Source organism: Cricetulus griseus, chromosome 5 (genome assembly GCF_003668045.3).
Source record: "Cricetulus griseus strain 17A/GY chromosome 5, alternate assembly CriGri-PICRH-1.0, whole genome shotgun sequence".
Classification (NCBI taxonomy): Eukaryota; Metazoa; Chordata; class Mammalia; order Rodentia; family Cricetidae; genus Cricetulus; species Cricetulus griseus.
In genome coordinates, this window is record NC_048598.1 from 181935874 (window position 1) to 181961455 (window position 25582).

The 25582-nt window shown below is 56.0% G+C and overlaps 1 protein-coding gene across 12 annotated transcripts; it reads right to left on the reverse strand.

Moving 5' to 3' along the window:
- Positions 1 to 64: 64 nt before the first annotated feature.
- On the reverse strand, positions 65 to 21732 carry Aspg (asparaginase). Of its 12 annotated transcripts, XR_004770182.1 has the most exons (17): positions 21440 to 21732; positions 16008 to 16116; positions 15064 to 15175; positions 13449 to 13574; positions 11957 to 12040; positions 11108 to 11234; positions 7487 to 7599; positions 6522 to 6704; positions 6300 to 6413; positions 5637 to 5759; positions 4460 to 4555; positions 4048 to 4211; positions 2564 to 2650; positions 1425 to 1718; positions 1217 to 1301; positions 1013 to 1112; positions 752 to 769 (listed from the first exon to the last, which is right to left on the reverse strand). XR_004770182.1 is itself a non-coding variant. In XM_027416725.2 (15 exons), exons 1-15 carry the CDS (start codon positions 21519 to 21521, stop codon positions 686 to 688), a joined length of 1686 nt encoding a protein of 561 aa, XP_027272526.1. In that variant the 5' UTR covers positions 21522 to 21732; the 3' UTR covers positions 65 to 685. The 12 variants fall into 12 exon arrangements, 8 of the variants coding, with proteins under 8 accessions (XP_027272526.1, XP_027272525.1, XP_027272527.1 ...); XR_003485565.2 differs by having other exon boundaries at positions 720 to 769; positions 1013 to 1301; XR_004770183.1 differs by lacking the exon at positions 1425 to 1718 and having other exon boundaries at positions 753 to 769.
- Positions 21733 to 25582: the final 3850 nt, after the last annotated feature.

Consider the following 25582-nt stretch of genomic DNA (forward strand, 5'->3'; position numbering starts at 1 on the left):
CCTGGGGCCTTCTCCCCGCATGCCCACACCGTCACAGTCCACACAGAGCCCTAGCCAGGCCAAGCAGCAGCCATCCCCACAATTTTATTGACATTCTGCTCAACAGAGACCTCCCGATTTTTTCACACCATCAGGCTAGGAAGCCGTTCAGCAGACATGGCTGGTGTGTGCCTGAGGTCCCTCTGGCAGTAAGGAACACCTCGCACTGCCACAGGATGGCAGGTTGAGAACCAAGGACGACTTCCTAGAAACAGGGTCTACTGAGGATGCACGGAGGACTATGTACAGAGAATGTGTCCAGGGGCGGGGCTCCTCCACCCCACCTCAGGTGCTCTGTATATTTGGAGTCCAACCATTCCCGGGAGGTGGGGGTAGCCCAGCCAGTCTCAAAACTCCAGAGCCACAAAAGAATGCAATGGGGATCCCTGTCAGCTGGGAAGCCCAGGCACTCCTGGTCACCCAGCTCAAGACTGAACAGGTTGAAGGTATGAGGTGGCCTCCCCGATGAAGTCCCAGCAGCTTGTATCTCCAACAGACTGCTCCTCCCAGAACCCCACGAAAGGCTCTGGACAATGCTCCTCCACCTCCTCAGGCTGTCTGCAGAGCCGGCTCTGGAATACTAGGTGCCAGGATCCAGCTTCAAACCAATGGGAGTTCACTGGGAGACACTGGCCCGGCCCAGGACTCAGTGGGCCTGGGGCTGGGCATTGGGCCTGTCCTTCAAGCTCTGTAGCAGGGTCACCACATCAGCATTCCCAGTTGCTTCGGCCTGTAGGGGAGAGAGATCTCTGGGTCTGCTTGGACTGCAGAACCCAGAAGCCCCAAAGCCCCGCCCACCGGGACTGACACCCCACCCCCACCCTGGGGACTGATAGGACACACCCCTTGGGTTGGGCTGATTCTGAGGAAAGTACTCCCTAGGAGGGATGGGCAGCTCCTGGACCAGGATCTGGGACAGGAGCTGAGGATCTCAAGGAGGCCTCAGAATAGGGTACAAGAGGAAGGTACTCACTACTTGCAGGGCACAGTGTCCATAATAGTCCAGCTGTCCCAGGTCAGCTCCTGCCTCCCACCACGCCCTCAGGCCTTCACTATCCGCCCTGGATGCCAGCCTGGGGGTGGAGAGTGGGCAGAGGGAAGCTGTCAGAACCTGCTGGGCCCCTCAGCCGCCTACCTTTTCTATGTGTGCCCCTCCCAGTGCCCTGGGTACTCTTACAAAGATGGCCCTAAACAGCTGATCCAGCAGCACCCAGCCCTGGGGCAGGAGTCCCAGCCGCAGGCGGCCTGGAGTCTGGTTTCACCTATGGAGTATGACTGTGACTCAGGTCAAGGGCACGAACACACACACACACACACACACACACACACACACACACACACACACACACACACACACACACGTGCATCTGTGAGCATGTACATACCCACCCCTCGCCTGTTTCATATTTCACAACACAGACTTTGTGATGTGTCTGGCTTATCTCAAGACAGAAGGAAATACAGACAGCCGGTAGGTATAGAAGGGAGTCCAGGAGGTGTAGGGTCCAAGGTGGCTGTGGACCCCAGTAGGCTGCAGAGCATCCTGGTTGGGGAAAAACTACAGGGGTTACTTTCCCTATAGTGGAAGGTTGTGGTGGATAGCCTTGTCCTTGGACAATGTCTTCACTCTCCCATGCTCTGTATTTCCACTCGGAGAGCCAGGACCCACCCTGGGTAAGCTGGGGGGTAGAAGAGACCCAAATGGCCCCATGATTCCTTTCTGTCCAAGAAGCCACAGACCCCAGGTGGCACTATATATATAATTTCTGGGGTGGATCATGCTGGGAGCACCTGCAGCCCTCCCCATTTACCGACACTGGTTCCCCACACCTCAGCCCAGCCAGCACCTCAGTTTAGCCCAGCCCCAGTAAAGCAGGAGTCCTCCAGGGTGGCTGGCTCTAGACCCAGCTGCCTGAGTGCTGCCTCAGTTTCCCCGTATTTCACTGGAGCTGACAGGTCTGCCTGGTGCAGTCCTGAACCAAACTACCCCAGGAGGCCTTTCAATGCTAGCCAAGGCCAGAATCCATCCTCTCGGGCCCTCCAGCCCTCAACCCATTGCCTCTGTGAGCCACCCTATCCCTCCATCTTAGGGGGAGTGGTTCAGTAAACATCACTTTTCTCCTAGGATACTGCAGACCAGTGTAGGGTCCTGAGACCGGGGCTGGTAGACTGAGGCTGTCCCAACAAATCACCCTGAAGTCTCACGACAATTATCCGTACCCTGGGCAGGATGGACACACTGGTGACAGCACCCACTCCCAGCTATCACCCATGGCCATAGCCCAGATCTGCTCTTCTCTTTCCCTTATGCCAACCAAGCCTACAACACAGGTATACCCTTGCTTATTGTTCGGCTAGGTATTCCTGTAACTGGGTTGGAAAGGGGTACTTCTGTCAGCGAGGCCACCTAAGTGTGGGGTCTCCCTCCTCAGCCCCACTTGGCTGACCTGACCCTCCCAGCAATCCCACTGCCTTCCTGGATCCTGAGGCCATCACCCATAGATAGAGGTGCTCAGACCATCACCTGCACAGTTCTGTCCCAATGTCCTCCAGCTCCTGGGCAGACAGGCAAGCCCCAGCGGCCCGCAGCAGCCCAATGACACCCTGATGCCTGCATGAAAAAATGCCAATGGTCAGTGTGGCCTAGACCCTGCTGGCCTCATTCAGCCCTGGGGGTTGGGGTAGGGGTGGGGTAGGGGTGGGGAGAGCACAACCAGGAAATGCCCACCCAGACACCCACAGCCTAGTTCCAGACAAGACTGTCCACTGGTTCTTTGCCCATACTAGGGTGACAGCTCAAGGGCAGTTCATCCAAGGCACCATCAGAGGATGTCCGGGGCCAGAGGCTGTCCCCAGTCACAAGGTGCTAGTCAGCTAGCCGAACAGCTCCTATACAAATTGCACACCCCAGGTGGTCTCCCTGCCCAGCTGGGAACAGCACCCCAGTTAGCCAGTCAGCCTCCACTGTGTCACACACCTGAAGTGACCTCTCTGGTTAGGCCCAGGATAGGCTCTGGGAAAACCAAGTGAGCTATGCCCCAACTCCGCCCTTGGATACAGGGTGGGAATGAGTTATGGCAGACAAACATGAACAGTGGGGTCTAGCTGGGCCCTGAGCCATTTCCTAAGCAATCAAGCAGAACCAAAGCTGGAGGGGTGCTGTCTGCTGGGGCAGGGGATTCAGTAGGGCTGAGACACTGAGCCTGCCCAGACCTGTTCTGAAAAAAAGGCTCAGCCTCACACCCCCACTCTGGGGTCTCACCACCCAGGGACCAGGACTGGATGCTGCCATCTGATACCCTGAGCAGCTCACAGAGACCCCTCCCCCCAGCATCCCAGGGTCTGCAGGCTGCGTGTGGTTTTGAGAAAGCCAGGAAGGTCTGTCCCACTGCCGCCACGCCAAGCCAAGCTGCCTCCGTGTGTACTGGCAGGAGAGGTCAAAGGAGGAAGTGCCTAACATGGGCAGGGACACCAGCTGGGTCACACAGTGTGGCTTAACCTTCCTGCATGAGATGGGAGTGGAGTAGCTGGCAGGCACCAGGGCGCCCACAGGGCCCCATCTCTCTTCCCTCACAGAGTGTTGGGTAACGCCCAACTCCCACCATCTTAGCATTTCCAGGGCAGGGCTTGTCCTCCCTGAGACTGCCAGGCAGAACTAAGTGGGTAAGTGGGCAGCGTTACCAGTCATGCAGGATTATTCTTCCATGTGGGGTGAGGGCCAGTCGGGGATCCTCCCCGCAGGACACCTGTACCTGTCATAGCACCTCTGCTAGCTTTCTCTGCCAGATCTTGGTACACATGGAAGCGTGGGGTCACCAGGAGCTCCGCATACTTTTCAGTGGTATTCCTCCTTTCCAAGATTCTGCCAGCATCTTCTGAGGCCACCTCCTCCATGAGGCCCTTCCAGATTGCCCCACAGAAACAGGCCTCCCCTCACCGGTCCTAACAAGCAACCTCTCTCCAACTACCCGGCCCACAGAGCACCGGCAGCACCCAGCCCCTTCGCACCTGCCCCTCACGGCCAGCAGTAGCGGGCTGTGGCCATCTTCGTTACGGGCATTCACGTCCACGCCCTTCTGTAGCAGCGTGCTGACCACAGCAGCATGGCCCCTCCGTGCAGCGACATGCAGTGGGGTTTGACCGCTACAGTCCTTCAGGTTTAGGTCTCTGCCCTAGGGTGACATAAGGGCACACAACCTCAAAAAGGGGCGGGGGAGGGAGGCTAGGCAAGGTCAGGTGGGCCACACAGAGAATGGGGAAGGATGGAAGTGGGGTTTGTAGATCCGCCCACCCACTTCCAGCGAGGCCCTCGGGCTAGCATGCAAGCCCACTGCCCAGTGTGGCTCAGGAGAGTCAGTGAGGCCCTGGCACTCGCTGTTCTACCCATGTGAGCAGTGTCCCACCCTCGGGGACAACTCACCAGCTCCACAAAAGCCTGCAGAGTATCTAGGTCACCAGCATGAGCTGCAGCCAGGGCCAGGCTAGGTATCAGGACATCCTGCGTGGCATCAGCCTCCTAATGGGAGGGCAATGGTAACATGTGCCACCGCCACCATGCTCTGAGGCCCTCAGCATCCACAGGCTAAGAGCACACAGTGCCAGGGGTCCCCCCACAGTGGGGCAGGTGTCTCACTAGAGGAGGAGAGTGCCAGAACCGCACCACGGGAGGCCTCTGGCAGAAGCCTCCATGCCCACCCACAAGTCCACCTGTCCCCATGCCCTGGAAACAAAGGCCAGGTCACCAGGCTACAACCTGCCACTGACCCCCCCCCCATGCCTGTTTCATTTTCTGCCTCCACTGCTGACAGGATGACAATCTCAAGTCATTCCTTGAGGGAACATGGGAAACGGTGCAGCCTTCTGCCCTGCCCCCCACACACACACACATCAAAAGGGCCTGAGTGCACAGGTATCACATTCCTGGAAGGACTACTGCCCTAGCACCCAGCTGCACAGGGGCTCTCCAAGGTCCCAGAAAACCTTCAAAGTGCCACTTTGTCCAGCGTCCATGGCTGGCTTAATCACTGCCTTGTGATCAGCCTCTGGCCAGCTGGGCCCTAGAGGGATTAGGAACCTCACACAGCCACCCTAATGACAGGCCACCACCCACAGCCAGCATGGAGCAATTAACCAGCTGGCTCATAAGACAGCTTTGCAGGGGCCACTTGCTGGGCTTCCAGGCCCTCAGCTGCCCCACCTCTCCAAGGTCTGGACACTCAAATAGTGAGGGCAGAGGGAAGCTTGGAGATTAGACCACACTGAAAGGTGGAAGTGTGGGGCTTAGAACCCCCAGCTCAAAGTCTTGAAGAGACCCCAGTCAGCCCTGACTACTCAACACCCAGGGCAGATAGCACCCCCATCTTGCTGGGTGCTCACCCCAGTCTGAGGTCCAAGCCAGGATGGATATGCCCCTGCTGGTGTCCCTATCTCTGATCTCCACACAACAGACCGGTCCCTTCCCCAACTCTGCCCTATGATCCTTCCAAGTCTTCACCACCCACCCCAGTCCTTCTGTGCCAGAGTGACAGTGGCAGTGGATGGTGGGCCCTGCATCCCGTGCGGGAGTTCAGGCCACTCCCAAGCACTGCAGCCAGTACCTGACTGCCATTCCGACTGAGAAGCCATGCTACCCTGCGACCCAGTATGCCATCTTGCAGCCAGGGCTGGTGCTCATCTGTCATGGGCAGCGTCATCTCCCCGCGAAGATTCTTGGCTAGCAGCTAGAATAGGATAAAAGGCTGGAGGATTTAGCCAGGACCATGGAGTCCTGACCAACTGAGAGGACATGAGTTCCCAGGGCAGGGAGACCCACAGGACTGACACGCCACTTCAGTGTTCCACCACACAAGGGCTTACTTAGTGTGACCCCACCAATCCCCCAAGTAGGCTAACGCTGCCTTCCTCCCTACAAGCTCAGGGTTTCTTAAGCCCTCAACCAGGGTCTGGAGGCCTATGGGCCTGGAGCCCTGTGTGTCTGAGTCCCACCTGGAAAGGAGGAAGCAGGGACAGGATGTCAGGAGCAGTTCAGGGGGTGCTAAACTGGTACCCAGTCCCCAAGGCTCCCCAGAGAAGGACACGGATATGGCCTGGATGAACTGTCAGCCGTGGCCCTGACTTCCCACGGGAATTTCCCTTCCACTTCTAAAACATAGACACAAGTACTCCTTCTGGCCCTCCCAGGAGGCCTCAGGAGTCAGCAGGCATGGATATGCACACAGACATGTTCTAAATCCGTGCAATAGTCCCAAGGGTGCACACACCTTCTTCCTGTCATCCAGGGTCAGCCCTGGTTGGCCTAGCACATAGGACAGTTTGGCCAGGGCAGCCTCCGATGTCATGTCGAATCCTGAGACAATGCCAGCTCCTGCCATGGCCTGTGGGAGGTACAAACAGGCCAGAAAAGGAGCCTGGCTCAGGGGAAACAGAATCCAGATGCACATACCATGGCACTACCGTTCTCCGAGCCCATTTTCTGCCCCTACCATGCCAGATGCATAGTCCGAAGTCACAGCCCCCTGAAGGCAGTGGGTACAGTTGACAATGATCAGGCCTTGTTCAGCTGCCTCCCGCAGCTCACGAAGCAGGTCTGGATTGGTGGGCCCATTCCCAGAGCCAAAGGTCTCCATGACCACACCTTTCAGTGGGGGCTGCAGGAAGGTCCGAACCTGTGTAGGTAGGACTCGGGTTGGGGGATTGCTAGCTGGCAAGAACAGCAGGGCTTGTCCTAGCTTCCCAACTGTCTGAATTCCCTCTCAGGGTAGCCTGGGTCTCTTTGACTGTGAGGAGAGCTGAGCCTTGATATCCCCCCCACCCCTCCAGTATTGGCCTGAAGAAGCAGGGCGGGCTCCTAACACTTGGAGGCCCTCAGACAGGGCCCTCCCTGCCCAGCCTCCCCAGGCTGGATAGCTTCATTCAAAGGACAAAGGACAGTTCTGTGTCCGCCCAGCATCTTGAATAACAGGTAAGGGAAGCACCAGTCACCACAGAAACAGCCGGTACCAAGCAAGAGGTGGAAGACAGGAAGCAAGGGAGGGCCAAAGACATGACGAGAAGAGGCAGAGATCCAGCAATGGGAGGAGGGAGAAGTCAGACACAGGCCAGCCTGGGCTACATACTAAGACCCTGTCTGAAAAGAAAACAGCAACAGCAGGAAGCAGAGTCCCGGGGCCACTCCCACGGGTGTTCACAGGCACCCTCAAGTGTCCACACAAACAAGCCTACATTCGGCGAAGGTGCCCAGCCTTGCACCTTCAAGCAGGCTAGACTTCTGCCCCAGAAGAGCCTAGCCCAGCTGAGAAAGAAAGGTGCCCACATGGGTAGGCTGTCATGTTTTTACAGACCTTGGCCCTTGGCCCAAGAAAGGCCTGGGACAGAGGGAGGGAGTCTAGAGCCCCAGGAGCCCCAGGAGGCATGAGAGAATAGGAAGGAGGCGTGAGAGAATTCCTACCAGGGAGGCGGGAATCCCAGGGTAGAGGCGCAGCAGGCCCACGTCACGCTCCATGGTGCTGTGCACCACCAGACGGTCCTTCCCGCTGGCCTTCTGAACCAGTTCGCGGTTAACTGAGGGCAGAGAGGAGTGTTGCAGCTGCAGGTCACAGGCAGCTGAGATGCCCACCCTCTGCTCATCCTCCCTCCAGGAATCAAACCCTTTCAGGCCTGGTCTCCCTCAGGCCGATGCCAGGCCCCGTGGCAAGCCCATGGCCTGGGCAGCGGTGTAAGGAGAAAGAGCAATGGCCAAGCAGTGGTGATACTGGTGGTGAACAAGGGTGATGGGGCTGAGGGCTGGGGACCATGGCTGAGGGAAGCCAGGGCGAAGGACAACTCACAGGCAAGCCAGACTACGCTGAAGAACAAAGAGCTGTTCCGGGCTAAGGGACCGGCATGCGCTAAGGCTGGAGCAGCAGTCTGCTGGTCCCAGAGGAAGTCCAGGCCAAATCCTCTGACAGACAGCCTAGCTGTTGCCCTCTCACTGGGTACTGGGGACTGCCTACCCAGTAATCTAATTGATCCTCTCAACATACACCTTCAAAGAAAGCCTCCATCTCATTTACCCCCAGATTCCAGGGGCCTAGCAGTGCCCACCATCCCTTCCACACCCAAGCTGGGTAGTGGCAGAATCCCAGGCCAGGAGAAGGAAGAGAACAGTAGGAATTATGGGTCAGCATCCCTTAAACAGATCCATACAGGGGACCTTCCAGAGAAGTACCTTGTCCACAGGGTCAAAGACCACTGTGAGGTCAACACCCAAGCAGTAGCTGTGGGCAGGAACAGGCAATGACAAGCTATCCCTTGCAGCTCATGAATCCTGGGCACACAGAAGTCTCCAGGCCAACAGAGATTGGGTGTTGGTGACATCCCTGGACTAAATGGCACCAGGGTACCTTCCAGCTCACCCCAGGACACCTGAGTCCTGGAGAGGGGAATGGTCTTGCTTGAGGAGCTATGCTCGGAGCCAGGACCAGATGACAGGTTGGGCACCTCCTCCAAGACTGCCCATGTGCTATCCTCCTGACCCTATGGGCTCAGGGGTCATCAACTCAGGAGGTCTGGCTGCTATGTCTGCCAGAGCAGTCACATGTGATAACCAATAGGACAATAGTCTGGACACATACTGAAGGGTAAGGTATGGGGGGGGGGCAGGAGAGGGAGCAGGCTCCTCAAAAGCAGTGATTACCCACCCTACCGGCTATAATATCTATCAGCTAACACAATGGCAGTGTGAGATTTCCTTTAATTTAGAGCCGTGCATCTCAGCTGGGCCGACAGATAAGGCTGGGGGTAGGGGTTGGTTGCCACCAGAAGAGTTATGGCTGCAGAGGAGGGTTGCACAGAGACAAAGGACCACCCACCGACAGCCACCCTCCTTATGAGCCAGGAAGTCTCTCCTAGAATATTTAAGTCCTCCCCACAGGGACTCTGAGACATAAAGGGGAAGGCATCAATGACTCAACCTAGCTGCCATCTCAGCCCTTTAATAGCCCCTGCTGTGCTCTAGGCTGAGAGGCCGAACCTGGTAGTCAAGTCTGTCCTTAGCCTTAGGATTCCAGGTGGCCGGGCTACTTCTGGGAGGCAGGGAGCTCCCATGTACAGAGAAGGGCACTGAGTTCCATGTGTCTGTGTGTCAAAGGCACGGCACAAGACCCCAAGCTAGTGTGTAACAAGATCAAGGGGCATGTTTGCAGCAGGAGGGACGACTCCCTCAGCTCCTCTACTTTGGTGGACTGGGAGGCCTTCCTAGCAGAGACAGAGCTGAAGGAAGAAGCCAGGGCTAAGGACGGGGGCGGGAGGGGGTGGTTGGCATAGATAGATACACAGGAACAAGCAGGGCCAGCAAGACCTAGCTGTGCCTGTGCAGTGTCCCTGTGACAGTGCAGAGCAGACCGGGCAGCTGTAGCCTCCATCTTGTTTATCACCAGGGATGGTCCCCTGGCCCCCTCATGTCCCAGAAGGTAAATGAGGAGTCAGTGGCACCCTGTGAGAGGCCCATAGATCATCAGGGCCCTGCCCTGGGGATGGCTGGCAGGAGCCCCAGTACCCCTCCCCAGGGCCCCAGCAGCCACACCCTGAGCAGAACCCCAGATTTCTCAACATGAGATGTCAGAACCGGCTGGGCAGCCTGACAATAGCAAGAAGGCGAGGTGCAGGTTCTCACACACCCACACATGCAGAATAGTACATCAGGATATTGGGTTGGCACCGCGGGTGAGCCTCAGCTCTGGGCTAGGGAAGCTACTACTGGGCTGGGCTTGCAGCCCAGGTGTCCCAGCATGGCACAGGCTTTTAGATTCAGGGTGAAGGCCTCTCTGCCCACAGGAGACGCTCCAATCCTGAGCCTGGATAAGGAGTGACTCAGGCTTGGAGAGCTGAGCTTCAGGGCAGTGTCCATATTCATTGCTCCCCCTCCCTGGGCCACTATGTCACCACCCTGCATGGGCCAATAGCCAGACCAACACAAGCACCATTTAAAGCAGGCTCTTCCAACGAGGCTTCAACAGGCCATGAACAACCCCAGATGACAAGTGGACCTCTGCCACCTCAGAGCCCCTGGAGCACAGGCCTGGGGTTGTTCATGGCCTAGAAGATCCTTGGTGAGTGGCAGAAAAGGACATGCAGGTGGGAAACTAGGATGAGCTGAGCCCCTGGAGCTCTGTCTGGGAGGGGGAGAGGAGGCTTTTAGGAAGTAGCCCTGCCCTCTCTGGAGGTTCTACTCCTCCTGAACCTGGGACAGCTCCTGATGTACAGGAAGAGTACCAAGAACAGACACTTGCAGGTCCCAGCAATGCTGTGTCCCACCCACAGGACCTGCTGTGCCCAGGCAGAAGCATAGTGTGGGTGAGAGCTGCCTCCGCCCTCCTAGAGAGCTGGGACACTGCCAATCATCCTGTCAGACAACAGAGCTGACTATATAGACTAGCAGCTGGACCTTACCATGCACACAGAGCCGGTCCTACTAGGTGCAAGCTCTGCCCTTGTAAGGCTTGTAAGAGCCTTACAAGACAGGTCTTAGGCTAGAACTCCACACACAGTAGGTCAGGAACCAGAACCTGGGCTTGTAGCTGTTGCTAGGCAGGCAGGTACTCAAGAACCAGGTACCAGTAGGCAGTGATGCACCTGCCCCAGGATCAACAAGCCTCCACTACACCTGGACAGCACAGGCCCAAAGGACCAGGAGGCAGCTGCCCTGAGTTCAGAGAGACAGAGGCTCTTGATATCCAAGATGGAAAAGCTGGGGCCACTAGAGTTAAGGCCTGACGTTTTCATTAGGGTAAGGAGTTGCTAAGCCCTTACGGAAGCTCCAGGACCAGAACCCTCTGGGACTGACTCCTAAGAGCTGTGTCATACCACAAAAAGCTAGGTTCTGAGAAGGGCCAGTGTGTGCAGCAGAGCCACAGGCTGTCACAAAGAGGAACTTCCCAGCTGGAGGCCATGCGTGGGACAGAACCCACAAGAGCTGGACCCCCCCCAGCTCTGAGCCTATGTTCACCATGGAGGTTTCTCACCTCCACACAAGAACCCAGGGCCCCCTTCTTACTCTCAGCCAGCAGGCCCTGCTTTCAGATCCTCTTACTTGTGACATCGGCACCCACAGTGGCCAGAGGGGGCAAGTTGGGGGAGCAGAAGGCTGCGAACCTCCGAGCATCCACCTTGGTTGTCCGATTGCCCCGGAAGAGTTGATTCTGGAAGAATAGGCACACCTGTGTAGGGCAAGGCAGCAACTGAGAACTGGCCCCCCACGACATACTCCAGCTCCCCCCAACCCCTCCACCATCAACACACCAAACCTTCTTGCCGATACCCACCCAGTGAGGGCCCCAGTTAGATTAGGGCACTGAAGGCACAGACGGCTGCAGGAAACCCTGGCTATCCTGCCAATGCTTCCCATTGGTGCTGGTGAGCTCAGACCATGTGACAAGGAGCCAGTGACTCCTCTAGGCTGAAGGAGGTTGGGGGCGACCTTTGACTGGCCTGCTGTTCTTTCATAACACCTAACCCTAACACCACGGGTCTCCGGGACTGCTACAGACAGAGTGGCTCCCACTGGCCTGTGAGGGATACACCTGTCTTTCTTCCCGTTCTGCCGGGTGAGAAAGGGAGCCCATGAGGAGGGCACAACAGACTCCAAACCTAAAGTGGGCGCAGCCCATTTTCACGGACTGTTGCAGGTGTGTAACACAACTGTCTCTACAACACAGAACCTGGCTGCTGGCAGGGGCGGCGGCAGGGACAGCTTTTCCTTCCTTGGCTTTGATAGCTCCAGGCTTGTCACAGTTGTTTTATTTGTAAGGTAAGGGACAAGGGTTTTAAAGACTATTCCAACCTCTGCTCTGTGGGGCCATCCCAATATGGGCCACAACCACAAGCCAGCTCTTCCGCATTCTCCTTCCACCCAGGCCACCCATGTAGCCAGGCCAGATACCTCAGGAATGATGTACTGGCCAGCCATGAGCAGGGCCCCCAGCAGGTTCTCACGGCCATCGTTCCACAGTGCATGGATAGGTACCTGGGGAGAGGCCAGAGGGGTGCCTGAGGCCTGGGAAGCCAGGGCATACCCAGCTCCCCCACTCTGGACAAACCCCTTGGGCTCAGGCAGGGAGAGGAGCTGAAGCAGGCATGGGCTGAGAAGTGGGGTCTGCGGGGAGTTAGCCGACTCCCAAGGCTGGTAACCACCGGCATTCCTTCTGACAATGTCAACCTGCACTGGGCACCTGAACCTCTCCATTTGGCTCTCACAGAAGTGAAGTGACCAGCAGGCACCCAGGTCCGGTTCTGGTCCCCAGTCCACAGGGCTGCAAAGCCCAGCTCCCTCACTCTCCCAAGAGCTATGAGCCAGGCAGGGGGCCCAGGGCAGCAGCTAGGTGGGCTGCAGTGGAACGTCCTTCCTGAGGCACGCAGGGTAGTCTGGCTTGTCCCTCCACTGCCTAAGTACACCACAGACTGTGCTGGGAGTGGCTGGGCAATGCCCAAGAGGAACAAGTGGGCAGGACTGCTGAGGGATACGCAGAGGCCAAGGTCTTCAAGAGACTCTGGCTGAAGAAGGGTCAGCCAGGAGTTGTTGGTGCAGACAGGGCCTCTGGAGAGAGGCACCTCCTATAGTGCACAAGTTTGGGAGAACCTACGGACTGCACCTCAGTTTGCCCCTGGGAATAATAAGGGTTAGGGATGCTCTGTCATGGACCTTCCCAGAGTAGGGCTACTGTGCTATGTGATTCTCTGGGAAATGGGAGAGACTGAGCCACCACTCCTGCCTGGTGGAGCTTCCCCCAGGTTGTGCTCACAGGCACCCAGGTGCTGGCTTCCTGTACATAGGCCTTGGCCTCTGCCCCATGGGGGTTCTAAAGGGCTTGTGTAGGATTGCTCCAATGGTTATCCGTAAGCCCAAGAAGCCCAAGCCAACCTTTACTCAAACAGAGTCGTTTTCCGCACCATTCCACTGACTGTGGTTTGGGGAAGGGTACAATTAGGTTAGGGCGAGAGGAAGGGATGTCATATATGAGAGTGGCTAGGGCCAGCATTAGAGAGAAGAGGAACAAGACGGGGATGCAGGAGTCTCTCCCCACCTACTATGTGGTCTACTATGCTGAGTCTTAGGTGCTGGCAGACACAAGCCCAAGAGAGAGAAGAGAGAAGGAAAGGAAGAAAGCCCCGCGTGGTGGAGCTGTAAGGGGCTAGGTTCCCGGTACTCCTGAACCTCGATGGACCAGACCTCCAGGAGCCTATGGGTCCCGAGCCTCAGGGAAGGTAGGAGCTCAGCAGGAGTGAAGTGGCCAGGTAGGGCCACCACGTAAAGTGCTAGACACCTAATTGGCAGCACACAGCAGTACTGGAAACAGCTTCCCCCAGCAAGAAGCCCAGGGCTGGCCAAGGCCTGCCCTGTGACTCTGAGGACTGAGAACCACGGGACATGTTACCTGGGCACCGGTGAGGATGACAGGCTTCTGCAGGTTTTCCAGCATGAAAGAAAGGACCGAGGCAGCGAAGGCCATCGTGTCTGTGCCATGGATGACCACGAAGCCCTGGTACTGTGTGTAGTGTCTCTGTTGAGAAGGATGAGCTCAGGGCGGGCCAGGTCTCTCCACCACAGGCCTTCTGGGAACATGGATACAGGCAGGCATCTCCTCACAGGCCATGAGAAAGAGGAAAGGCCTGGGACACTGATAGAGGACTTGGCGTGGCACTGTTTCATCTCCCCCTGTAGGCCCTCTCTGGAAGGCCAGTCTTGACTAGAGTCCCCTGTAGCTTGCTTTAAAGAATCAGGGATATGGGTCCCAGGGACTCTGGACATTGCTAAGAACAGCTCCACAGACTTCCAGTCGATGCTTCCCTGGAGCAAACTAGCCATGCTGGACACCTCTAACCATCACTTCCTGGTGGCATGCTAGCCAAAGTTGTGGCTACCAAGACAATAGTTCTGAGGGCTAAGAGGCTCCTGCAGGAACCTTCTTGACTCACTGAGTGACCAGAGGAGCTAGGTAGTCTCATGGAGCAGCATGCCCTCTGCTGGCCATATGAGGTACAGCTGCGTAGTATCCCAGGTATGAAGAGCACCAGGTAGTTCCCTCAGTACCCAGAAGACCTTCATGAGCCCGAGATGTAGCCTACCCTGCTTCATGACAGAGGAGCACCATCTGGACCTAGCCTGAAGAACCTGTTAGTCACAAGTGAGGAAAACTGCCCCAGGACACCACAACCTAGTCTGGGAGTGCCCACCAATGGCCTGGTTCCTGAAACGGGCAGCTCAAAGTTGGTGGTAGGGGCTGCTGTCTTCTAGGCAGCTGACAAGTATGTGACTGGGGCTAGGCAGAGAATGCAGAGCCCAGATTGCCCTATTCAGGGTGGCAGGGGCTTCTCAAGGGAGGTAAGTCAGAGTAGCTATGGCTGGGCCTGCACCTGGGAACGAGGTCTGTCTGGGACTGTGGGAGAAGAGGAAAGCTAACAAGGGGGCAACTCCAGGGTCAAGCAGCTGCCCTTGACACTAAACTACCAGTACCAGACATTGCAATGGAGGCTCTGATGCTAAAATCCACTGAGAGGCAACTCTACGGTTGGGATTTGGGAGGCGAGTCAGGCCCACCGAGCCAGTCAGCCCGCACACGTCCTGCCACAATACTAATGGGAACAGGCCAAGAGTATGTGCAGCCAAAGCCTGCTAGTATCTGTGTACTGTATGTGGCCCAGGACCCAGCGCTCGCCTGAGGCTGCCCTGCAGGTTACCAACAGGTCTCAGGTCTCAGGTGGACAGACAGACTCTACCACAAGCCCATAGTTATTCTCTTGCCCAGTGCTTCTGCAGGGAGCCTGCCCTGCCCTCCAGTGCCAGACACACTCAGCCCTTCCACAAGTCGCCCTTCCCAAACACCCGTTCCTTCTATGCTCCAGCCCCTCCCTACACCCCATCCCACCACACCCCACCCCGCCCCGCCCCCCCACACGCTATAGTCCCACCTTCCAGTCCAATCCAGCCTTCTGGCTCCACCCACACTCCACAGCCCCGCACTCGGCCCTGCCCACACCCCCACCCTCTACCTCTATGGTCTGGGCAATCTGAACCCACTCAGTGATGGTCATGTCACTGGAGTCGAAGAGTGGCTGGCACTCCAGCACCGTGTAGAGGATCCTCTGGTCAGGACCGGCCGGGCTGCAGGAGGCAGAACCCGTCTCCCACTCTGCCTTTCTCCTGACCCAAAGCCCCACCTCCACTGCCCTCTCCAGCGAGGGTGGGCAGGGCTGTAGTATGGGTGGGGCTATGGAGCAGGGCGGGGCGTTGGGATAGGGTTGGGGCAGTGCCTGGCAAGGACCTCCCACCACGCAGTGTGGAAGGGTCTTTGTGATGACTGTGGATGGACGACTCCACCTCACAGGCAAGCCTCACAACTTGTGTACAAGCCCGGCTTCCCTTCCACCTGGAACTCCCAGGGACAGAGACTGTCTACCTCTCCAAGAGGCAGACAGACAGGCTGGCCTTAAGCAACCTCATTGCCTACACCAGTTCAGACCAACTCATGCATTGCAGGGTCTACCTCACTTGGCCATGAAGGGCGTGAGGTAGCTGGGAGCAGTGAGAATACACGAGACACCCATGCTGAAGAGGCAGAGGCCATCTGGGTCCGTCCAGGCTCTTTTGACAGGTTTGGTACCTAGCCTGGGATATCCTCGCCATGCTTGCTAGAGCTTCCTCCACTGCCCCTGCAGGCTCAGCTTAGTGGGGAGGAGAGGTGGAAAGTATACAAGACAGTGAGCGGAGTCCCAGGCACACCGAAGTGCGCATGAACAAGGCGAAGACAAATTCTAAAGCCAGGAACTCAAGAGGTGTCAGAGACGCCACCTGCAAGTGGCTCACATGGAAGTCCCAGATATGGGAAGGACGCCAGAGGCTGAGTCCTCTGGTCCTGGCAGGGGCTTGTCCACCCTCTCAGCCCCAGGACATCTGCACACCATCCCTGCCTCGATGCCCAAAGGATTGCACTCACGGTAGCACCAGCGTATCCTCGGGTAGGTGGTGGGCCTGGGCGTACTCTTCATCGTGGAACATATGAAGTGTCCTCAGGACAGCGGCCAGGCCTCTCCCAGGTACCAGCACTGCAGGCAGAGTCCAAGTGGAGTGTGGGCTCCAGACCAGGGCCGTCGGAAACTCCCACAGTCAGACACCCTTCCCTTCCTCCTGGGTGTCAGGCCCTGGACTGGGACAGGGGCTAGGCGGCATCAGCTGGGCTGGACAAGACTCTTACAGACGTCCCCTGGGAACTTTAGCAGTTTCATTTGGAAGCTTTGGCATCCTCTCCTGGAGCTGACTCCTGATTGAGTCCTAGTCTCAAGCCCAGAGGGTCCCAGAAGTGCTAAGTATCACTCGACCTGGCCCTGCCTCTGCTTGTACCAAATAGGTCTGTACGCAGCACCAAGAGGGGTCCATGGGGCCAGGTCCTCTCCAGGATTTGCCTCAATGACTGCCATGTGCACTCACAATTCTACCCCCTCCTGCCTATGTGGATTGCTGGCACCCCCACCCCCACTCCACCCGCTTTCTTATCTAGTGAATACTACAAGGCCTAGCTTGAGGTAACTCCTTAGGAAGTCATATCTGGTGCCTAGTCCATAATGCCCTCCCACAGCTCCCTGACCAGCTCAAGTGCTCCCAGAGGGTATGGATTGTGTACAACTTCAAGGTCCAGCTCACGTCCCCTGTCCCTGTCCCCTAAATAGAAGAGCCAAACATGCAAGTGTCCCAACCCAGCCCGCAGCTGTAGTAATGTCAGAAGCCTGGATCTAAGGAAACACTGTGAACCCTGCTTCTAGGACACCCCAAAGGGCACTACTGTCTGGCAGAAAACAAGTCCCAGCTGTTGCTCTATGCTCCCTCTGCTAGCTCTGTGACCTTGGGCAGATTGGGTAACCTCCTCGGACAGTTGCTCTACCAACTCCTATGTGAGAGCCTCCCCTCCTGCCTGGTCCTTAGGCACAGCAGTGAAGACAAAAAGGTCCCCCAGAGAAGCACATGAGACCTCAGGAGGAGGCAGTGGTGTGCCAATCCTGGGTGTCACCTGGTCACAGTCATAAACTCTGCTGCCTGGGCCTTTCCTGTTGCTGCATCACTGTTGCCTTGGGCCACCTGGTCGTCATTTCCCGGCATTGATGGACGTGCTGTGCCTACTGTCAGAGGTTCTGCAGCCAAGCCCTGACTACAGGAATCAGCTCCACATGCTGTAGGCATAGGAACCTCTGTCCACCGGGCTCATTCCCAACTATGACCCTGTACCCCATCTTCAAAGCCAGGTCCCCTCTGCCTCTTCTCTGGTCATATCTAGAGTGCCTTTGCCACAAGGCCCCATGCTTGCCAGTGAGTGCATGACACTTCTGAGGGTCCCGGGGAAGATCTCCTATCTCTGGCCAGGGTTAGTGGGGAGTGGGCCTAGCAGACTTCCCTTCCCCACAACCCACCATGCCTGAATCAAGCTGCCAGCAACTCACCCCAGAATGTGCGGCTGGTGCCTAAAAGCACCAAGGTGAGGACTCAGCCCTGCGACATCCCCTTACTCAGCTAGCATACCTGCTGGCCTCAAAGGAGTACCAGACTCCAGCCAGGTTTGATGTCTGCATCAGCCTGCTGCCACCAGCCATGGAAAGCATCCCACCTACCACTTGACGAGGGGCCCACCTTCCCCAGTACTCGTGCTACAGACTATTTCTTGGGGTAAGTAGAAGGGCAGGGCCACTTCAGCACTCCAGCCAGCCCCAGGTCCCCAGCCAGCCCCTCCTCCCCCCTACCCAGCTAGCCTGTAGCTCCAGCGGCTGCCTGCCAGCCTTTCACTGTTGCTGGCTAGATCTGGTTCTTGAGAACATGGTCACAAGTAAAACACAAATCAGATGGGCTTCCTTGCCTCCCAGGTGCAGGCCAGGAGCCCTGCAGACTTGGGAGCTGACAAAGCTGTTCCCCACCACTGCATGCCCCCCGGGTTCAATAGGCACCCCTTATTTCCACCTCACCCCCTGGCCTGGCACAGAGCCCCTAAAACTTTTTGGGTGTAGTTTGCTGTTGCTGTTTGCTGCTCTAGCTGTCACTTAGGGAAATGTTTCATGGAAAGAGTTTAGAAAACAGAGGAACCCTGTATGTTTAGATCAGCCCCATGGGCCAGGTGTGACCAGGGTATCAGCCTGCCTCCACATTCAGGAGCCACCCAAGCTATCCAGACCCTAGTCCAGGAACCTGTGCCACTTGTCTTTTGTGACCAAGATTTTGGAGGTATGAGTGTGTCAAATAACCTGTGGGGGGGAGATGATGCTAGATTTTTCCAGGTGGCTCTAAAGGCCACCCGCATGTCCTTGTAGAAACAGGTAGGCAGGAGAGTGATGCACACAGAGAGGGGGTCACCTGACAATGCAGCAGACAGAATAGAGGTGCTGTCTTGTCACAGACAGGAGGACTGTGGTCACAAACTTCGGACCATGGCAGCCACCAGAAGGTGGAGGAACAGGAAGAGCTCCCTGTCGAGGCCTTGAGACTTTAAACTTTGTCTCCAGAAAGAGGGACGGACCCTGAGGCTTTCGATGCTGGTTGGTTGGCAGCCTCGGGACACCAAGACCTCCACTATCCACCTGAGTTCCCCTGACAGCAGCTGGCACCAGCTAGAAACCCGGCACCTCACCTACAGGGGAGGTGGAATGGGGTGCACTTAGGCTAAGGGTCAATGGACGCATCTTCTGTCCATATTGCCTCTGACCGTGGACAATGGCTCCTGGGGACACATGGCACACTGCAGTGAGGTAAGAATGGGCTGGATTGAGGAGGTACGGACTGAGAGTCCCACCTTGAAGACTGGCACCTGGGAAGCATCAAAACCAGCCAAGAGAAAGCTAAACTCTCCTATGCTTTTCTTTCTGGGGTGAAAACACAAACTTGATATCATGTGACAAGGGTCCTAGAGGAAAATACATGTGTGATGGAAACAGCCAAGGATGACAGGAGCTGCCCAATAAAAGCATTTTTCTGAATTCTACAACGGTCTTTTAGATGAGAATTTGTTGTGATTTCTTTGGGTGTTCTAATACTGGCTTTCACTCCCAACTCTGATTTTGTAAGCTGTACTCTTTTCCCATGGAGGGCATCCCCAAAGCATACAGCCCCGGGATGCTGAGCCCCACCCTACCTGGGACCACCTCGTGACCTGTGCAAATGACACACTGGGCATCATCTCAATTGACAAGACTCTATGGCTGGGGCCAACTGCGACTCCTAGGCAAGGGGTCCACCTTGGCTATGCTGTGCAGAAGCTGAGCCCCCTGTGGTGCTAGGAAGGAATGGATCCCAAGGGCAGCAGGCAAGAGGTACCCTAGCCAACACAGGAAGTCCTCGGGTGCCCAGGTGTCACCAACACCACCTGGGTCCAGGCTTGGGGTCACTGGACTCATGTTGTTTTTCGACTTGTGACATATTCACAGAACCGTGAAAGGATTGGCTAAGAGGTGAGCCATGCTGTCACCTCTGCCCTCTCCTACCCTGGCAGGCGTGTCACACAGTGTTGGACACTGTTAACCAGCAGGCACATGAGCTGTTCCAAAAGTGACAATCTAGACAGCCTCCCTGTAAAGGAAGCCACCCCTCCCAATCACCAGGGGCCAGGACCCACATAAGCAGGGCCAGGCTGGTTAATCATTCATGCCAGTGGGGCCATCCAGGGCGGGCAGGGCCTGCAGCCCACAGTTCAGCAACCCCCACAGCAGGGCACACAGAGGGCTGGGGCATACCTGAGCCTCAGGTTTCAGGCTTAGGTTAATCCCCAACTTGCCACGCCTTGGGTGCTGCCTCATTCCTGGAAACCTTTTCCCTTTAAAGAAAATCAAGGTGCCAACTCACATCTATGTATCTGAAGGACAGGTGGCTTCAGCCACACATGAGGCAGAGCCAAGGCTCCAAGTCCCCAGCACTGGCTACTCATACACATGTGCAGATCCTGTTTGGGGGTCATCAAAGGCCAGACCTCTTTTCTAGTTCTCCCTTGTCCCCGGGGGACTAAGCCCAGGGTTCCCTAAAGTTCTCCTGAAGAGGTTAAGGGTCGTGGCTGTAGGCTGTGGGATCCCATGAAGGCCTGGGCTAGCTTTTCTGGAAGCAGCTGTCTAGGGAGCAGAGCCCTCAGCTTCAAGCCAGAAGATGCCGTCATGGGAGCTGCCAGCACCTCTGCCAGGGCTCTGAAGGCTGCTGTCCCCTCTGAGCTCCTTGGGTGGAGTGCCTGTCATCCCAAGGAAGGGGCTTCTAGCCTGCCGGTCTCTATCTCTTCCCAGGGCATGGAGCAGGCTGCCGAGGGCCTAGAGGATCTTTGCCTATCTGAAAATCCATACCCACTGCACCTGGGTTTTGGCCGTCAGCCTTTCACTTTCCAGACCCATCATGCCCTTGCTGCCTCTTAGAGAAATGTAGAGCACCCAGGGGGGCCTGGGGCACAATGTCACCACAGGTGGGACTGTGGCAGAGTCCACTTGTCCCTTAGTTGAGTTCAGTGGGACCGGAACTGCCCATACTTCAAGCCTGGAGGGCAAGCGAGAAGTAGAACAAGGCCACAGTGCATGGGTCGAGTCCCTGCTCTAGGGTGTTCTGAAGCCTCCTCTCTGAGTCACGCTCTGGGCTCCTCCCTCATCCCCCTGATACTGCTGCTCCTCATCCAAACACACTTTCTCCTCATCCCCCAGCCACTCCTTCCAGGAGCCTGTGTTCTCACAGGAGCCCAGTCAGAACAGCCCTCAACACAACCCAGGAGCAGTGCACACTGCTCTGGGACACACTGGCAGGAACTGACCCTCTGGGGCTCAGGGTGTCATTACATTGTCCATCACTCCAGTGAAGGCCAAGCAAACTGGTCATGGTCCTACCTGCTAGTGGGGTGTCCTCAAGGACATTCACCAGGGTGTCCCAACCAGAGCCAACAGGATGGCTCTGAGGACGGACTTCCAACAGCCTGGATGACCCTGCCCCTGGTGCCCAAGCTCTAATTGGAGGGCAGTCCAGATTGGCCCTAACCTGAGGAAAACTAAGAGTTCTCTACCCGGGAGAGAGTAGGCAAGCAGCCCTGCCTGTGTCCCTCCCCCAAGGAAGCAAGCACACCCTGAGGGCTTTCTTTCACTGGCAAGAGGGTGTGGAATGTTCCAGCATCCTTCCCATAGCCCTGGGCACAGAATAGAGCAATCTTCCCAGTTCCCTTCTCTGTCCTTGTGTCCCGTGGCTTCAGGGCGCCTCAGGTCTGGAAGAATTACCAGGCCCCTCACCCCTTCCAGGGCCGGGGCTTCAGCCTCTCAACTGCCGGAGGAAGCGTCGTCCTCCCCATCCACCGCCCCCCCCCTCCGCAAGAGAGCCCTAGAGTTCCCAGTGGCCAGGCCCTGAGACCATCCTGCCTAGGGCGTGGGTTCGCTGACTCACCTCCGCCCTCGCTCCTCATGCCGATGGTGCCGCCTGTGTAGATGGCCAGCAGCCGCCGCTCGGGTCCCGTAGCGCGAGCCATGGCTGGGACAGCGAACTCTTCAGTGAGCCTGGGAAAGCCGTAGGGCCTTCAGGGTGGGGCTTACTGGAGGTCTGGGGCTCTTCTGTGTGGTGTGGGCAGAAGATCCGAGGTAGGGGCTGGACCTCAGGGTGGAGGAGGAGTCGCCTTCAAAGTAGAGAGCGGGACACTTGTGGAGTGCAGGAAGGATGTCTGCTGGGGATGGGGCTGACCCCATAGGGGGTGGGGCCTCATGAATGGGGCGGGTTTTCTGGGTTTGCCTCACCTAGTTCAGAGGCCAAAGACTTCCGAAATGCCCAGTTGGGTTCATTCTCCTGCCCAGGCAGCGCCTTCAGCTCTGGGGTCCTAGCATTGCTGTCTGGATCCTCTACGCACACTCCCTGAGTTTCTTAGGGCCAGGCAGAGCTAGCCAGTTTCAAGGGAGACTGGCACTCATTTGTGACCTAGAGGTACCAGGAGGGCAGGGAACTCAACTGCTGGCTCCCAAGAGTTGTTGAAACCCTGAAGCAGAGACAACTCACCCACTATGCTCCTGGACTTGGAACAGACCCAGCCCCTCAGAGGGAACTGTCCCCAGGAATGTCCCCTGCAGACTGCCTTAGGCAGAGGTGAGGCTATCTCAAGGTGATATATGTTCTCCTGCCTAAAACAGTTCAAGATTCCAATAGTGCCGGGTGGTGCTGCCAGCACTTGGGAGGCAGAGGCAGGCGGATCTCTGTGAGTTCCAGGCCAGCCTGGTCTACAAGAGCTAGTTCCAGGTCAGCTTCCAAAGCCACAGAGAAACCCTGTCTCGAAAAAAAAAAAAAATCAAATCTCAGTGGCAGCAGGTTCAGAGCCCTGTGGAGTCTCTTTGGGGGACATGGCCGCTTACTGTGTCTTTGGTACCTTGGTATTTCTAGGAATTTGGGCACCCAAGCCTAACCCATGAGAGCACCCCCTGGAGACCTGATGCACGGATCACAGGATGTGCCCCACCCTGTTAGCACACTGGCTTGGTGCAACAGGCCATACCCCAGCTCAGAAGTTAAACCCACGCAGGAACCAGGGTGATTCAACAGTCACCACAGTTCTGCTCTCATTCCTCTGTGTCCACTTCCTGCTGGGGCATTCTCTGACTTCTAAGTTCCTGTTGTGAGGACATAGCTCTTGTCTTTCTTGAATTTGTCCTCCGGTGACAGAATAGCAATAGATAAAATGCTCTCGAGGGGACAGTGACAGTTGTAAACAAGAGAACGTGAAGAAGAAGGTAATGCTTCCACAGGTGGCCAAGGGCTCCATGAAAAGCTGCCACGATGGCACAGTCGGGGCAGAACATGGCAGAGGACAAACATGCCAGGCAGTGAGAGCAGGTACCCAGATCTAAGGCTAGAAACAAGCAATGTTGGGGTTTCTGTCAACTTGACACAAGCTAGCGTCATTAAAGAAGGACTCTCAACTGAGAAAATGCTTCCAAACCATTGGTCTGCCAGGCATTTTTTTTTTGATAGACTGATGTGGGAGGGCCCAGCCCACTGTGGATGGTACCACTCTTGGGCAGGTAGTCCTGGGTACCATAGGAAAGCAGGCTGAGGAAACCAGGCGGAGCAAACCACTGAGCAGAAACCTCCATGGCTTCTGCTTCAGTTCCTGCCTCCGGGTTCCTGCCTGGAGTTCCTGCCTTGGCTTCCTTTGATGAAGGGCTGAGTTGTGGAGCCACATAAACCCTTTCCTCCCAAGCTATTTTTGTCCATGGTGTTTATCACCGTAACTAAGACACATGGTAAGTCCACCTATGTCCACACTGGGGAGGCAGGAGCACTAAGAGTGTGGTCACTGGCTAAGGAGGGACACTAGGGGACACTCTAGATCCTTAGTATGATGGACCTCTGCTACTGTTTGGGGATGCAGACTCAAGGGTGAGTGGGGGGGGCGGCTCTTGGGAAGTCACTGCGGTGGTTGCAGTGGGGGGGGGACACCTCTGTAGTTGAGAGGGATGTGAGCAGCGAGTGTGAGGAAAGAATCAACGCTGGCCCTTTTGTCAACCAGTTTTCCACCCTGTGACAAAGGACTGAAGAAAGCCAGCTTAGAAGGAAGGAAGAGTAGCCAGTATGGTGTAACCCGGCACTCGGGAAGCTGAGGAAGGAAGATTACAAGCTCAAGTTCAAGCTAGGCTACATGATGAGATCCTGTCTAAACAGAGCCAGACTGGCTGAGCGTTGCTTGTGAACACCTTTAATCTCAGTGTGGGGACAGAGGCAGGCGGTTCTCTGTGCGTTGGAGGCCAGCCTGGTCTACAGAGTGAATGTCAGGACAGCCAGGGCTACACAGAGAGCTCTGTCTCCAAAAAGGAAAAAAGAAAAGATAGAAGGAAAAGAAAAAAGAAATTTTTTGAATTTTTGATGAAGGAAAAACACAGAGGGAAAGGTTTATCTTGGCTCATGGTGTTATAGGCTTTGGTCTCTGGCTGGCTAGGGAACCTGTGTCTGGCAGAGCATCACCGTGTGACCCCTCACAGAGCAGGTCTGTTCACCTCATGACAGCCTATAAGAAGAGACAGACCAGGGGTCGGGACCCAATATCCCCCTCAAGGACATGATTAAGCTCGCCCCACTTGGTCCTGCCCTTTAAATATTCCTCCAACCTCCCAACAGTTCCCGGGGTAAGAGCTAAGGCATCACACGTGGGCATTGTTGGGAGACACTGCAGGTCCTAATGCTGGAGCTCTCAACTCCTGAGCTGGGCAGCCTCTGGACAATGTTGTTGCTGAGTTGAGAAAACTCAGGCAGTTAATGACCCTGTGTTAGTTAATTCTCTGTCACTGTAAAGTAATACCCAAGGAAGTCACCTTAAAGAAGGACATGCTTGTCTAGGTTCACAGTTTCCAAGGAGCATTGTGGGTACAAAGCTGCTCAAATCCTGTTGATACAAAAGGGGAGAGGCACAGGGGCACTGGGGTAGAGCAAATACATGTGTGGCTTTTTTGTTTACTAGTGCTACTGGTATGGGGCATGCTATGTAAATATTGATAAGTGCTTTGTCATGGAGCCACATCTGTATAGCCCGTCCCAGAGAATGTTGATAATACAGCCCCTTCTTCCAAATCCATCCCCTGTGAACTCACAAATGGAGCCATTTTTTCCCTCAAGGTTAGTGCCATCCGGATCCAGTTACCTCTCAAATGCCCTACCTCTGAATACTTGTCCTAGAGACTAAGTCCTTGGTCCTGCCCTGCCCGCCCCTCCTCGGTCCCTCTCCACTTTGGTTTTACATTGCCTTCTCCAGAGCAGAGTCCTCAAACTGCAGCCCTTGACCCAGCAGTAATAAATACCTGGAGCTTATGGAAATAGCAGGAGCCCAACAACCCGCATGGTGGCACACCCTCCGGAGGCTGCTGACACAATCCAAGATGAAGAGCCGCTATTCTACCCAGGGGCTAGCACACCATGGCTCACAGGGAAAAGCTGTCATCCCTGCTTTGAATGAAAGACAGGTTTCCCGGATGGCTGGGGCCACTGTGAGGGGCAAGCCAGGACCCAGGAACATTGCAGCTGGCCTTCCAGCTGTGAAACAGTTGCAAGAAAACCTGTCTCCAACTGGGTTCTTTTCCCACCCTTCTCCAAGAATGCAGTGGGCACGGCCGGGCGTTGTTGGCACACGCCTTTAATCCCAGCACTCGGGAGGCAGAGGCAGGCGGATCTCTGTAAGTTTGAGACCAGCCTGGTCTAGTTCCAGGACATTCTCCAAAGCCACAGAGAAACCCTGCCTCAAAAAACCAATAAATAAATAAATAAATAAATAAATAAATAAATAAATAGAATGCTGTGGGCAGACAGGTTACAAAAAGGAGATGCCCCGGGCACTGGATTGAAATGAAACAGGTTTGAGTTCCTGGTAGCTGCAGCATGTGGGCTGAGAGCTGATTCAACTCCCGGAAACAATGTAGCGCAAAGGTCTCTGAGGCCTTGGGATGCCAAGCAGGAGCCATCCATTGCAGAGCTGATCTTCAGCTCTGGGAAGCAGAGGGCTTCCAGTACCAACCAAGGGTCAGCCCTTGTAGAGCAAGCCCTCAGTGCTGAGAAGCTCAC